Consider the following 13,406-nt stretch of genomic DNA (forward strand, 5'->3'; position numbering starts at 1 on the left):
GAATTAAGTTATTTAGTAAACAAACAATAGTTGTAGTGTGAAATAATACTATAGAATATAATACTATTAGTTCTAGTATAATATTTTAGTAGAATATAATTGGTGTGGGACTCTCCAAACATAAGTCTCTTCATACTAAAACCAGCACTCAAGAAGTTGGTCACAGATATATTTTTTTAATATTTCATACTTTTTATATATATATTTAATTACCCAAGGACCTGTTGCATCAGAGTTAACTAGACTATTCACTTCACTCAGCCTCTTTTGTAACTTTTAACATTGATGCTTAACACTGTTTTCTAATAATCATTTGTACTGTAGGTTGATGAGAATGTTTTGAGAAGTTCAGAAGGAGACATTCTTCCATCAGAAACGAATATAATATTTCATACTTGGCCAGAGATGTTGCCTGGATCAGAAAACAAAATCCACCCAGAGGAACCAGATGGTAAGGTGGTCCTAACTGCCTTTGAAAAGGTAGGAGTTGAGTGAATACCAGTCATTACAAACAGGTGCTTTGTTACTTCTACAGTAGGCCTACAAATTCCCGTTTTGGTTGAAATCATAAAAAGTAATGAAAATATACATTTCAAAAATCAGGTTGAAAAATGTGCCACTCACCATATTCTGATAAAAATAATTATGATTAATCATGTTCTGAATTAAATCAGAGCTTTGATCACCAGCACTCACAAATTAACAGCAGAGTGACTTGACTTTTGTTTGCCAACCCAAAGGAATGACACCATTGTGTAGCATAAAATAATTAGACAATGGAAAATGTCAGCCAGATCAGGCCAAGTCAAATGTACATTTTTCATGTTTGTCAGGCAAAGCAAATTGTATCTGAAGTTACACTCTCTGAATATCCCTCATTTCTTATGTTTGAATTGAGGGCATTTCAGTGTTTAGCATTGCTGCCTTGCAGTGCTGGAGCCCTGGGTTCAATTACAGACCTGGGGTGAGATTTGAAATTATATTATTCAGCTTACATTAAGGAACATTTATGTTTAACAGCTTCCTGCTCCTTAGATTCTTCCTCACAGTGGAAATATCCTTCTCTAATGCCAGAGACAGCCATAGTTGTTGGGGGACCTAGGCAAGATCTTTGGAAGGGGCCCCTGCAGATCACGATTTATGCATACACTGCTGTTATCAGCTCCCAACACAACCTTATCTTGCTATTTATAACAATTAAATAAATAATTATATGACTAGAAAATGTATTAACAAGTTTCAAACACATAGTATATAACTTATAAACAAGAACAAGAAGCACACATTTTACAAAGACAGTGTATTTTAGCATACAATGAAAATAATAAATAGGAACATCAATAACAATAAATAATAAACAGGATCCCTGTTTCATCAAAATTATAGCAAATCATAACTTACCAATTTGTGCATTGAAACCTTTATAGAAAGGAATGGTAGAAATAAATATGAAATAATAAAACAAGTGCACTCAATAACAACCCAACAGATCCATAGATGACGCAATCTCCATTGCCATACATACTGCCCTATCCCATCTGGATAAAAAGAACACATACGCAAGACTACTATTCACCGACTTCAGCTCAGCTTTTAACACTATCATTCCAGAGAAACTAGTCAAGAAACTCAGTGCACTGGGTCTCAACACCACCCTCTGCAACTGGATTCAGGACTTTCTGACAGGCAGACCTCAGGCTGTCAGGCTTGGAAACCACACCTCCGGCACACTAACTCTGAACACTGGGGTCCCCCAGGGGTGTGTGCTTAGTAAATTACTCTACTCCCTCTACACCCACGACTGTAAGGCCAAACACAACACCAACCCCATCATCAAGTTTGCCGATGACACCACAGTTGTAGGTCTGATCACAGACAATGATGAGAGGACCTACAGGGAGGAGGTCAATCTCCTTACAACATGGTGTGAAGACAACAACCTCACCCTCAATGTCAGCAAAACCAAGGAGCTGATCGTTGATTTCAGGAAACTGCAAAACCGACATGCCCCTACCACATCAACAGGACTGAAGTGGAAAGGGTCAGTAACTTCAAATTCCTTGGCGTCCATATAACTGAGGACCTCACATGGTCTCTCAACGCCACCTGTCTGATCAAGAAAGCGCAACAGCGCCTGTACTTCCTAAGACGGTTGAAGAAGGCTTAGATATGTCCCCAGATCCTCACTAACTTTTACAGATGCACTACAGAAAGCACACTGACAGGTTGCATCACAGTGTGGTATGGCAACTGCAGTATTGCTGACCGCAAAGCCCTACAGCGGGTGGTGAAAACTGCCCAGTCTATCACTGGGGCTGCCCTCCCATCTATACAGGACATTTATGACAGACAGTGCTTGAGAAGACCCCACACCCCCCAGGTACAGACTGTATGGAAAACCATCTACCATCTGGAAAACGGTACCGGAGCATTACCAGACTCAGAGACAGTTTTTATCCCCACACTATCAAACTATTAACTCCCAGCCTCTATCACTCTCACCTCACCTCTCACCTATGATCTGAACCTCACAGTGCCTTCTTTCTTACCAAAAACTCACACACATTGAAATCTACCTCTACCTTACATGCCAAAAAGCTCACTCCCTATAATTTCTATCCTTTTATTTCATTCTGTTGATGCATGTTTTTGCACATCTGATGTTGTTTTGCACATTACCTGTTACAATTTTGTTGTTTTGCACATTGCCTGTTGTTGTTTTGCACATTGCCTGTTGTTTTTGCACACTGCCTGTTGTCTCTGTCTTTCTTTTATTATACAATTGTATTGTTGTTTCTTTGTACTACCTATCGTCTGAGAGCTAACTAAATAGCATTTCGTTATACCATATACAGTACCTGTATATGAGTATAATTGCAATAAACTTGAACTTGAATAAACTTGAACAGGTGAGGTGAGATCAGTAAGGCCGAGCAGATGGAAAAGTTTTATAAAAATGTTCTATAACTCAATTCACCTATATTTCTTGGAGGAAAAATCATCAATTACATCTTCATACAACAGTAGTCGACCCACTGCATGACTGATGCTCATGACAGCCAGTCCACTGAGATGGTCTTGTGCCATCGTTGACCTCAGGTGTGTTTTAATCCACTTGAAATCTGAAAAGCTCCTCTCTGATCCTGCTGCTGTCACTGGGAGAGAGAGACCGCAATCTGAAGAACTACCCATGCGTTAGGTTCACAATATCCCATTTAATGACATTTTTAGCCAGGCGACCCACACGGCATGTGTACAATTGTGATAAATGTGAATTACTTAACTTCTAGTAAAATACCTCAGGCAGTCTATTTGTCTAGCTTGAAAATGTGTGCATGTCTACCTATCACTAGTTACGTTGATCTGACAGACTCAAAACCTAATGACATACAAATTATTACATTGTTATGCGTACTATGCATTATTACAATGACCTAATTTGGCATACCTCTGTTTTGAGATCACGTAGCCCACTTTTCTTTTCTGTGCTTCAAAAACATTATGTACTTGATTCTCAAAATATCGATGATAAAATTGGTCATTTTTGACTAGGCTTCCATTAGGATCATCCACAGCAGCAACAGAACAATGCCCTATAGTAATTTTTTGGCATTTTTGCTGATTACAAATACTGTATGTTGAGTTGCACATTGAGGGGGCCCGTGGCAGCCTCGGGGCCCTAGACAGACAGACAGGTTTTCCTATGCCTAGGGCCGGCCCTGTCTAATGCCAGTAACAGCAGGTTTACATCCTCTGCATTGGAAGCACTCTGGACTGGTATCACATAAGCCTCAGGCCATTTGGTGAAGTAGTTCATGGCCACCTGGACGTATCCATTACCAGACTCTGAGTGTGGAAAAGGGCCCAAAACATCCATCCCTACCTGCTCCACGGGTGTCCCCACCTGAAAGAAGGGCATGAGATTGGTCCTGGGGGCCCTTCTGTGCCACACAAGTGTTGCACATCTGGAAATACTGTTCCACATCCTGACAGCCCCAGAAAAACTGCTCCTGGAGGCAACACACCTCAGCACCTGGTTACGGAGGACACGCAGAACCACCAGCTGCTAGTAAGCTACCAACCCCTATACAGGAGCCCCTCGCAGAATGTCAATTTACCCTACTGGCTACAAAAGGCTTTTGTGCCATGGGGGTGAGGAAACAGTTCTTCCCAATTGGGTTGGCATCCCCCAGTCTTCCAGAGAAAAACTGGCCACAACTCAGGATCTGCAGCCTGCTGCTTCTGCAATTCCTCTGGAACCAACCCCAATAATCCCAAAGGTATTCACCTGCTCCCCCCGAGCCCCAGCACTGTACTGTTCCTCCAAAGGGGGCAATGTTGACATGGGTCATGTACACAAGGCTGACATGGGCAGCAATGAAACAGCTCCAGACCCTGGTGGCTCTCCCTGTCCTGCACCTGGTTCCTCTGCACTCCTTTCCTGAGTTCCAATACCTCAACCTGTCTGTGTGCATCCCAGACGATCCTGGTGGACACGCAGTCCCTGCCCCTGAAGCTGGGCCACTCCTCCTGGACTGTGATGACCTAGCTCTTGGATCCATTACATCATTCGACCTGTACAGTGTCTGGTTGTAACAGATATTTCTTAAACATGCTGCATCATAGTGCATGTGGTGGGAAAGAATAATTTAAAATAATTAATCCAGATGCTGAAGACACCCACAGCAACAGCAATTAAGTTAGGTAGCCTTATCTGACAGTGGTAAAAGGACTGAGATGGAGCCCTAAGATGGCGCATATTCCAAGTAAAAATCTAAAATATTGCATAGATCGTGAAAATCTAATAAAAAAATTAAGAAAAATTAATTAATTAAGAAAAAACATTTTTATTGCTAACAAAATCTATTCAAATCAAAACTGGCAAAGTACAGGTCAAGCTCAACAAACACATAACCAGTATGGCAACCTGAACTGGCCAATACACATCACAAGTGCTTTTATTTGATGTCTTTGTTGTGCTGAATTTTTCTTGAACTGTAAATCAGAGATTATTGTTAAATTAGACTACTGTTTTTAAGAGTTTCCGTGGCTTGTTTTGATGTTCGGCAACTTGCTTGATGGAGAAAGAATTCACCCATATTCAGCAGTGTTTCTTATGCTACAGTGTAGCTCTCTGTCTGAAGTGACATCATCTCATGTAGCAGTGTAGGTTGAAGCAGGACGCTGCAGCTCAGCTGCCTCTGTAAGTCTCTGCAGGGATCTTTGTATAAACTGAAGGAGAGTCAGTTTCCCCCATCTATTTAAAATGATAGAAGAGGATGTTATTGAGCCCAGGTCTGTGCAAAGTCTTGCAGTCAGCAGCACCAAAAGCTATAAGTTCCTTGCCCTTTCTCCTTCCTTTCAGCGGTGCTCCATCAAATCATGGATTAAACAAAACATCAAGAAGAAGGAATGCATATACTATGTTGAAGCTTCCAGGTAAATATTTCCCTTTTGAATTCCTTGTTATCTACTCTTTCTGCCTTCTGAGCGATATGCATAATAAGATAACTAGTGAGCATTTCCACTAACCTTGAGTAATAAAAATGGGGCGGGCAGTCAGGAGGAACATCAGCATTAGCAGACATGCTGTTTCTATACACTACAAAAGAAGATATTGTTTTTGACTCTTAAAGCTCTTACTGTGTGGCACAAACATTGTTATTGTGATTGTCTGTGGTGGAGAAAAAAATGCATGGATGGATACTTCCTCATAAAGAAACATAATTATTTTACTCCACATTAAGTCATGGTGGAGAATAGCCTCCATTCTTAGTAAAGCAGATATTGTAACATATCACATTTATATCCCGTAAGGTAGATGTGCACTAAACCCATTCAGAGATGTGTAGAGAATTGTTATCTCATTTCCTCTTGTCATTTTAGACACTGTATGGCATTTCAATCTCCAGTGAAACTGAAACAGAGGGAAGAAATTGAATGAGATAAAATACAGAACTGCTGTATTGATTTTGTTTTATGCTTACTACTAGCATGCAGTGTCCTTGCTTAAGCCTCACACGAAAGATATTTGACATATTGGTTTCCACACATACTGTATGAATGCAGAAAACATGGAGTCAAAATATAATTTTATTTTTGGTTCTAATTTATCAACAAAACATGTAAATCTGAGAAACAAAGGTTGTGCACACAGGTAAATTCTTAGTCTTTATGTTTAATGTTTTAATGTTTATTTTAATGTCTAGACTTCAAATCAAGTCATGATTCAATCAAGAGAATTAAGTGATTTTACTACTTTGAGCACTTCACCCATTATTCAGAAGCACTACAACAGAGTACATTCCTATCTTTTATGACAACATGAAATACTTATGAATTGGAAAAACAGGTACAAAACACGACACCTCAGTAAATATAAAATCATCAAGCAGACTAAAATGTTTTTAAAAATTAATCTGCATTTTATCAGATATCTACTGACATGTAGTTGCTAGGATTAATGAAAAGAGATTAAGTTCCATATTTTGTTGTTTAGTAAAAAAATTAAAATATAATCTAACTTTTTAAAATCCGTGTCTGTCTGTGTCTGTGTTTCCCTCTTACATGTTTTTAATCTCTTAATGCATCTTTACGTTTCATCTTTTGATGGTGCTCCTGTGCAAGGTCTGGAATGGCATGCTCACTGTTGTAGATTAATGAAAAGCGAGTGAATTGATAACATTTCTCTTTCAGTAAAGCAATCTGTAAGTGTGGCTATCAGAAAACTTCACATTCAGGAGAAGCTTTGAAGCCTGATGAGTTTCTGGGCGAGTTGTGGGATCCAAGGAAACATGTTCATGAGGTTCCAACCGATGCGTTTGGAGACATTACATTCCCTGGCCTCGGGCAGAAAGTCGGCAAGGTATAGCTGTTCTATAGGAAGCCAAGATTGGTAAAGACCGGGGGGGAGAACACTGCTGTAACATCCCCACTCTTTTTGAGAAATGCCCTAAGATTTTAAATGACCAAAGAAAGTAAGAACTTCGGTTTTACATCTCATTCAAAGCATGGCGCATTTTTACAGTATAGTGTCACCATCTCTATACTGGGCATTAGGACTTACACAGACCACCAGTTGAGCACTGTCTACTGGTCCCGCTAACACCTCTTCCAGGAGTAACCTTAGTTTTCCCACGTCTAACATCCAGGTACTGACCAGTCTCACACCTGCTTAACTTCAGAATGTTACCAGTTGTGAGTTGCAGGGTGATATGGCTGCTTGCATTCAGTCCACTGATATTGTTTTCAACAGGATTCATCCTTCAGCCAAATAAGACTGATGCCAGAAGTATCTTTAAAATGTAAATCTTTCCATTTATTATTCATCCTTTGTCTATCTTAATAGATCACAAGGACAAGGTTTTTGTACTCCAGGCATGGTCATTTTTTATGATTGTGTAATTCTTCAGATTAGTCTTAATCATCAAATTGTCTTTTTGTGTCCTGCAATTATGCTAATCTTACACATTGTTTTGTGTTCTTAATATAAAATCAGATCACTTTAAAACAAAGTTGTTGAAAATTGTCAAAACATGCACATTTCTGATTATCAATCGATAACTATGCAACTATTCATCCATCATAAAGCACATGCAAGACCACACATTGGATAGTTCACCAGTCCATCAAAGAGTGCTTGCACACACACAAAGGTGTACTGTGCTACCCATAAAGTATAATCAATTTAGACTGAAGTGTAATCAATTTAATCAAGTAACCTCATTTGTGTTGCTGGGTACATTTAAAAAACACATCCTTCATACATACAAACATACATAAAAAAAGCCATATCCCTCGTACATGTAGCATAAAAACAGAACTTTAAAAAATAAAAGAACTGGAAGTCAAGTCCACAAACTATGAAAAGCTTTGGACCCCACCTTTACAAAACGGAATCAGAATCAGGGATCAGTATTAGTCCTATTAGGATTTTGATTGATCACTCTTTTAATATAGCAAGAGACTAACAGGATTTCATGTTGAAATAAAACTTTTTTTTTAGTTAGTTTTTACTCATGCTTTCTGTAAAATAAATTATTTTTGGATTATATGAAAAACCCGACATCTAAGGTGAGAACATGCAAACTCAGGACCTAAGAGCTTGCAGCACTGCTGTGCGATGTTTAACCTAGAATAGGTACAGTAAATGTAAATCTGTTGTGTGAAAATAAAGTGTGACATGACCTAGATTTTTCAGATTTCTTCAAATTATATAGTTTTGAGTTAGCAATCTCACTAACTCCAACTCCCTGTTTTGTATGTCTAGTATGTGCGAGTCTCGTCAGACAGCTCAACAGAAACTCTCTACCAGTTGATGACGGAGTACTGGGGCCTCAGCCCTCCTAATCTTCTCATCTCCATTACTGGAGGAGCTAAGAACTTCTACATGAAATCTAGGTTGAAGGTGATGTTCCGCAGAGGGCTAATTAAAGTAGCCCACACCACAGGTGCATTATTTCTCATCTGGACCTTTTTTATAATATTGACAATTATTTAATTTTGTTTTTGTCATAAAAGGCCAACTTTACATACATGAAGTAATTTTGATTTTTCAGAAAATAGTGAAGTTCAAATATTATGCAATAAGATAAAAATTATTTTCCTATAATATCATTATAATAACAATGCCAGATTTGTATTTTGTGTTTATCAGTGTGAATAAATGTCATTGAGTGGCTCTGATTTTTTAAAATTATGTAGTAAAGGAACAAGTAAAGTTTACTTTTACACTGAATTAACAGTGACAGAACGTAGAAAGAAGAAATAATGTTTTGACATGAATCTTCTGTAGGCATGGGAAAGGCTCAACAGCAGAAACATTATATTTCTGTAACATTTACTTGTTCCTTTCCCACTAACACAAACCAATGCAACTCACTACTCAAACTAGGTATACAGTTTATTACTATTTTTCTCACTGCAAAACTAATTGAGAAATCTCTGTATATGTAAAGGAAAGTACATGTACTCTCCTTTTACAACCAGCTTGATTTTTATTGAAAACTGCAGTAATAGTTAAGCTATTTTCATTTGACAATTAGAATGTTAAATGGACCTACATAATCAGATGGAAAATTGTAATAAAAAATCTAATAAAAACAGATGTTCTCAGCACATGGAATTTGTCATTTTAAATAAAGAAATGAGGAAGGGATTAAATATTTCACCAGTATCTACAAGCCATTAAGTGGTTAATTGACTTTTGTCCTTCTTGCTAAAGGCCTCTGGGGATTAACTAATGCCCACTCTTTCATGTGTTCTTGCTTAGTGCATGATATGTATTGGATTTCTCTAACTTTTAATTTATTATTTAAGAGCTCTTGAGCAGAATGATAGCTCTGACAATGTTCTCCTGCAGGTGCCTGGATCGTGACAGGGGGCACTCACGCTGGGGTGATGAAGCATGTGGGGAAAGCAGTCAGAGACTACTCCATGAGCACCAGCTCCAAGGATGGCCAGATTGTTGCTATTGGCATAGCAACATGGGGCACAGTGCATAATCGCCAAAACCTGATCGACCCCGAGGTGAGTCTTGGGTGAAAGAAATTGAGGGTTCTTGCTGTTCTTATTGCTTACAGACCCTCAGTGTTATTCAGTATAGATGTGACAACTGTCAACGTGCAAACCCACATTAAGTCCATCACTGTCACTTTATTTTTTTTGCATTGTAAGCGAACAGTTTCTTCTTTCAAACCCCCTCTTCGGGATCCTAGTTCTTTCATGGTGCTCCCTGCATGGATATCTTCATTCTTATTTGCTCTTCACTTAGCTCTGCTCACAAAATCAACTTATCTTCTCATGAGCCCTTCACTCTTTCTCTAAATCATTCCATGAGACTCACTCAGTGTTGCCCAATCTCAATCTTCACTAAAATTACCTCAGTTCTTCACTCTTACTTTAACAAGCACACCATCATGACTAACAGGGATTCATTTTTCTTCTTACAAATTATCTTGTACAGTAAAGGAAGCCTCTCTGTAATCAATGTTTGCAATCCACATAGAGCCCATCCTGAGAGCTCCGTACCATATCATGTTTCAGAATAGGACTGTGTCATTCTGCAGGTTTTTCCAATTAACAAATGCAAATGGATTTTTCACAAAGCCACTGGTTAATCTCACTATTTCACAGGGGGTTTTTAACATCTTGGCCTGAGGCTGCAAAAAATATTTTCAAGAATCTCCATTAATGAATAAAGAATGCCTTCAACAAAAGCAGTATGTTGTCCATGGATCTGTCCACAATAGCTAAAGGACAAGAAAACAGACTTGAGGTTTCAAGATGAAGGATTCTGTCTGATTCCTAAAGTAAGCTTTGTGTATTGGATTTCCAACTACTGATTCACTCAGTTTCTTAATCTGTTCTCTCAGCTTTTTTTCACAAACCATCCAAATAGGAATTGCACACAATGTGCATGCAATCAAGCCAAAATGATCCAGCAATGCCCTAGCCTTCTTAATATCTTGTGCACAATAAACTAAGAATATGTTAGTCACAGAACATTCCGTACTAATGTATTACAAATAACATCCCACCATCAGTGGTACCCCCTCTCCAGATTCCTACCTTTTAAAATATACAGTTATGCTAGAAGCACTGTGCATCAACTATTTAACTGCATCAGCACCACTCCAAGCACCCACTATCACATCCTTGCCAGCATAGAGTAGATCTATGCAGTAGAGATCTCTAGGCATTAGGCAGGACAAGGTCCAGTAAGGACACAGTGCCAGGGTAGAGAATGCATAGGCTTTCAACACAGTGCCAGGAACCTGGTTAGCAGCAGTGAGGCCAGTCAACCATATGTGCTACTGCTATTGGAGCTATAATTTAGCAATAGCAATAAAATATCTGGGTAACACAGTGGCAATGGCACAGTGGTTAGCATTGCTACCTTGCAGCGCTGGGGCCCTTGGGGTGATATCTTCTCGGAGTCCTCATGTTCACATGGGTTTTGTCTCAGCACTTTAGTTTTTTCCCATGCTCCAAAAAACATACTGATAGGTTATTTCGATTCTGGGAAAATTGGCCCCGATGTGTGTGTTTCTATGTGTGCACTGCAATACACTGGCATCTTGTCCAGGGTAAATCCTGCCTTGCTCCCATTGCATGCCAGGATAGGCTCTGACACCCCCACAACACTATATTGTATTGAGCATGTTGTGTCAAACAAATGACAGCAATTCAGGTGTCCATGTAGCAGAAGTTGTCTTTATTTCATATGCATATGGGAGCCTAGCTCTTGCAGAGAGTGGTCTTTTTATGCAGTAAAGTCTGTAAAACTTGTCCATAAAAGGGATTAGACCTTGGCTGTGCACTTGAAGAAGCAGTTAAGCAGGTTCTTCATTATTTTTGTAACACTGCCAGGAACATATTGTCATGCCCTGTACTCCTAGAGGGCGCTCTAGTTCCTAGTTCCCTGTGATTATTCATGTCTTTCCAGTGTGTCTTGTTGTGTAGCCTATTTACTTCCTGTGTCTGCTCTGCTCCACGCTCAGCATTGAGGGTATGGATGTCCTGAGACCCACCTAGCACCAGGTCGCCCCACGTCCATTGCCTGAGGGCTTAGGTTTCTATACAGACATCACCCGACCCCCTGAGCCTGGGCTAACCTCCATGTTGTCCCTTTTACCACTACAGAAAGGGTTTCTATTGCTCTCCTGGCCATTCCATGGCTTGCCCTTCCGACATCCGTGACACATATGGCAGTTATGCCTTGCAATTACAACAGACATGACAGTTCAGCATATACATACAAAAGTGGAACTATGTACTTTCACAACTGCTGGAGTGGAAATTTACAAGACACAAGTGTTTAAAGTCTTATAAAAAGACTTATCAGACAAGGAATTAAGAACAATTCCCTTAAGCAGTTAGAAAATGGATGAATGGATTAAGTTCTTTTATTTGCCCTGTGTCTCTGTCTCTTATGTGTTGACAAGCTGAATAACGTATACCATTTTATATACCCCGATGTAAAAGGTTAAAAATTGGTCAGGCATTTCACTTTCATATTCCAGTATAAACCATATTTTACCACAGTGAATAACACCGTCCTTCTTTTTCACAGGGAAAATTCTCGGGCTATTACCCCTTGGATGAGACAAGCCAGGGCCGACTTTCCTGTCTGGATATCAACCACTCCCACTTCATCCTAGTGGATGATGGCACTCACGGGAAGTATGGAGTGGAGATTGCCTTGAGGAGCAAGCTGGAGAAATTAATCTCGGAGCAGCCACTTGGGAACCGAGGTGACTGAGCCTAGACACCCTGTACAGCCTGCTCAACTCGGATTATTTGTTTTTTATCATCTGTTATTGTCTTTACCTATTCAATCATTTCATATACAATTTTATATAATGAAAATTCACTCATTCCTTCTTTTTATCTTGTATTCTATTTCCATGGAAGATGGATCAGTTACAATCCCTGCTGTGTGTGTCGTACTGGAAGGAGGACCTGGGACACTTAATGTGAGTTTGCTGTTTGTGAGATCATAGCTCAGACCAGTCGAACATTTAGTTTATACACCTTATGTACCAATGTGCAGTAAGTGCTACACTATGTGTAGAGTGTATCAGTAAGTGATGTGTATCACCCTGTCTATCACTTACTGCACATTAACCAATTAATGTAAATGAGAAAAAAAGCAAAAATAAGTACCAAGTGAAAGGAGGGCAACCCATGAAGTATTTTTCTAAGTATGTCCTGTTTTTTTATTGCTCCCCAGACAAATATATGCAGAGATATAAAAACACATATAAAGAAATAATGGAGAGAACTATCAAATGAGATAAATGTCATAAATGTCATAATGTACATTGGAAAGTGTTCAAATAATAAATTATTAGTGTTCAGGTTTTTCACAGATATAGTTATGTATACAGTATAGGATATATAAGATTGTTTTGCACTTATCATAAACTACAAGAAGGTATGAAGGTTCTTTTGTGGGTATATGATAAAATCATATAGAACGTTGCATTTTTCCTAAAGCAGAGCACATGGATTGCATGGCAATAGCAATTCAGACCCAAAGTGAAGTATTCAAATGTTTTCAGTAAATAACGTGGACAAAGGAAACTCAATTTTTATTTTTAAAAAAATGTGCTGAAAAACATAAAAAAGTTTTGTGCCAGTGAAGAATGTTTTTTTCTGACACGCTTCTTCCTTTTGTTATTTCCACCCTGCAGACAATCTACAATGCTGTGATTAATGGCACCCCTTGTGTCATCCTGGGGGGTTCTGGGAGGATTGCTGATGTCATTGCACAACTAGCCAACCTCCCTGTGTCTCAGGTCACCGTCTCTCTCATCAAGAAACAACTGAAGAGATTCTTCTCTAAAGAATATGACACCTTCTCTGAACTTAAAATCATAGAATGGACTAAGAAGGTAAAAAAA

General features: G+C 39.1%; 1 protein-coding gene across 1 annotated transcript in view; it reads left to right on the top strand.

Moving 5' to 3' along the window:
* The first annotated feature begins 343 nt into the window (after positions 1-343).
* trpm2 (transient receptor potential cation channel, subfamily M, member 2) overlaps positions 344-13,406 on the top strand; it is a 69,070-nt gene continuing 56,007 nt past the window's right edge. Inside the window, 8 exon segments of the mRNA XM_088931110.1 lie at positions 344-480; positions 5,366-5,439; positions 6,697-6,865; positions 8,270-8,450; positions 9,362-9,528; positions 12,074-12,254; positions 12,415-12,476; positions 13,197-13,397. Of these exon segments, the coding sequence (XP_088787236.1) occupies positions 406-480; positions 5,366-5,439; positions 6,697-6,865; positions 8,270-8,450; positions 9,362-9,528; positions 12,074-12,254; positions 12,415-12,476; positions 13,197-13,397 (1,110 nt within the window). The 5' untranslated portion in view covers positions 344-405.

The sequence above is a fragment of the Atractosteus spatula genome, chromosome 13, assembly GCF_055471065.1.
Source record: "Atractosteus spatula isolate fAtrSpa1 chromosome 13, fAtrSpa1.hap1, whole genome shotgun sequence".
In the NCBI taxonomy this organism is placed as follows: Eukaryota; Metazoa; Chordata; class Actinopteri; order Semionotiformes; family Lepisosteidae; genus Atractosteus; species Atractosteus spatula.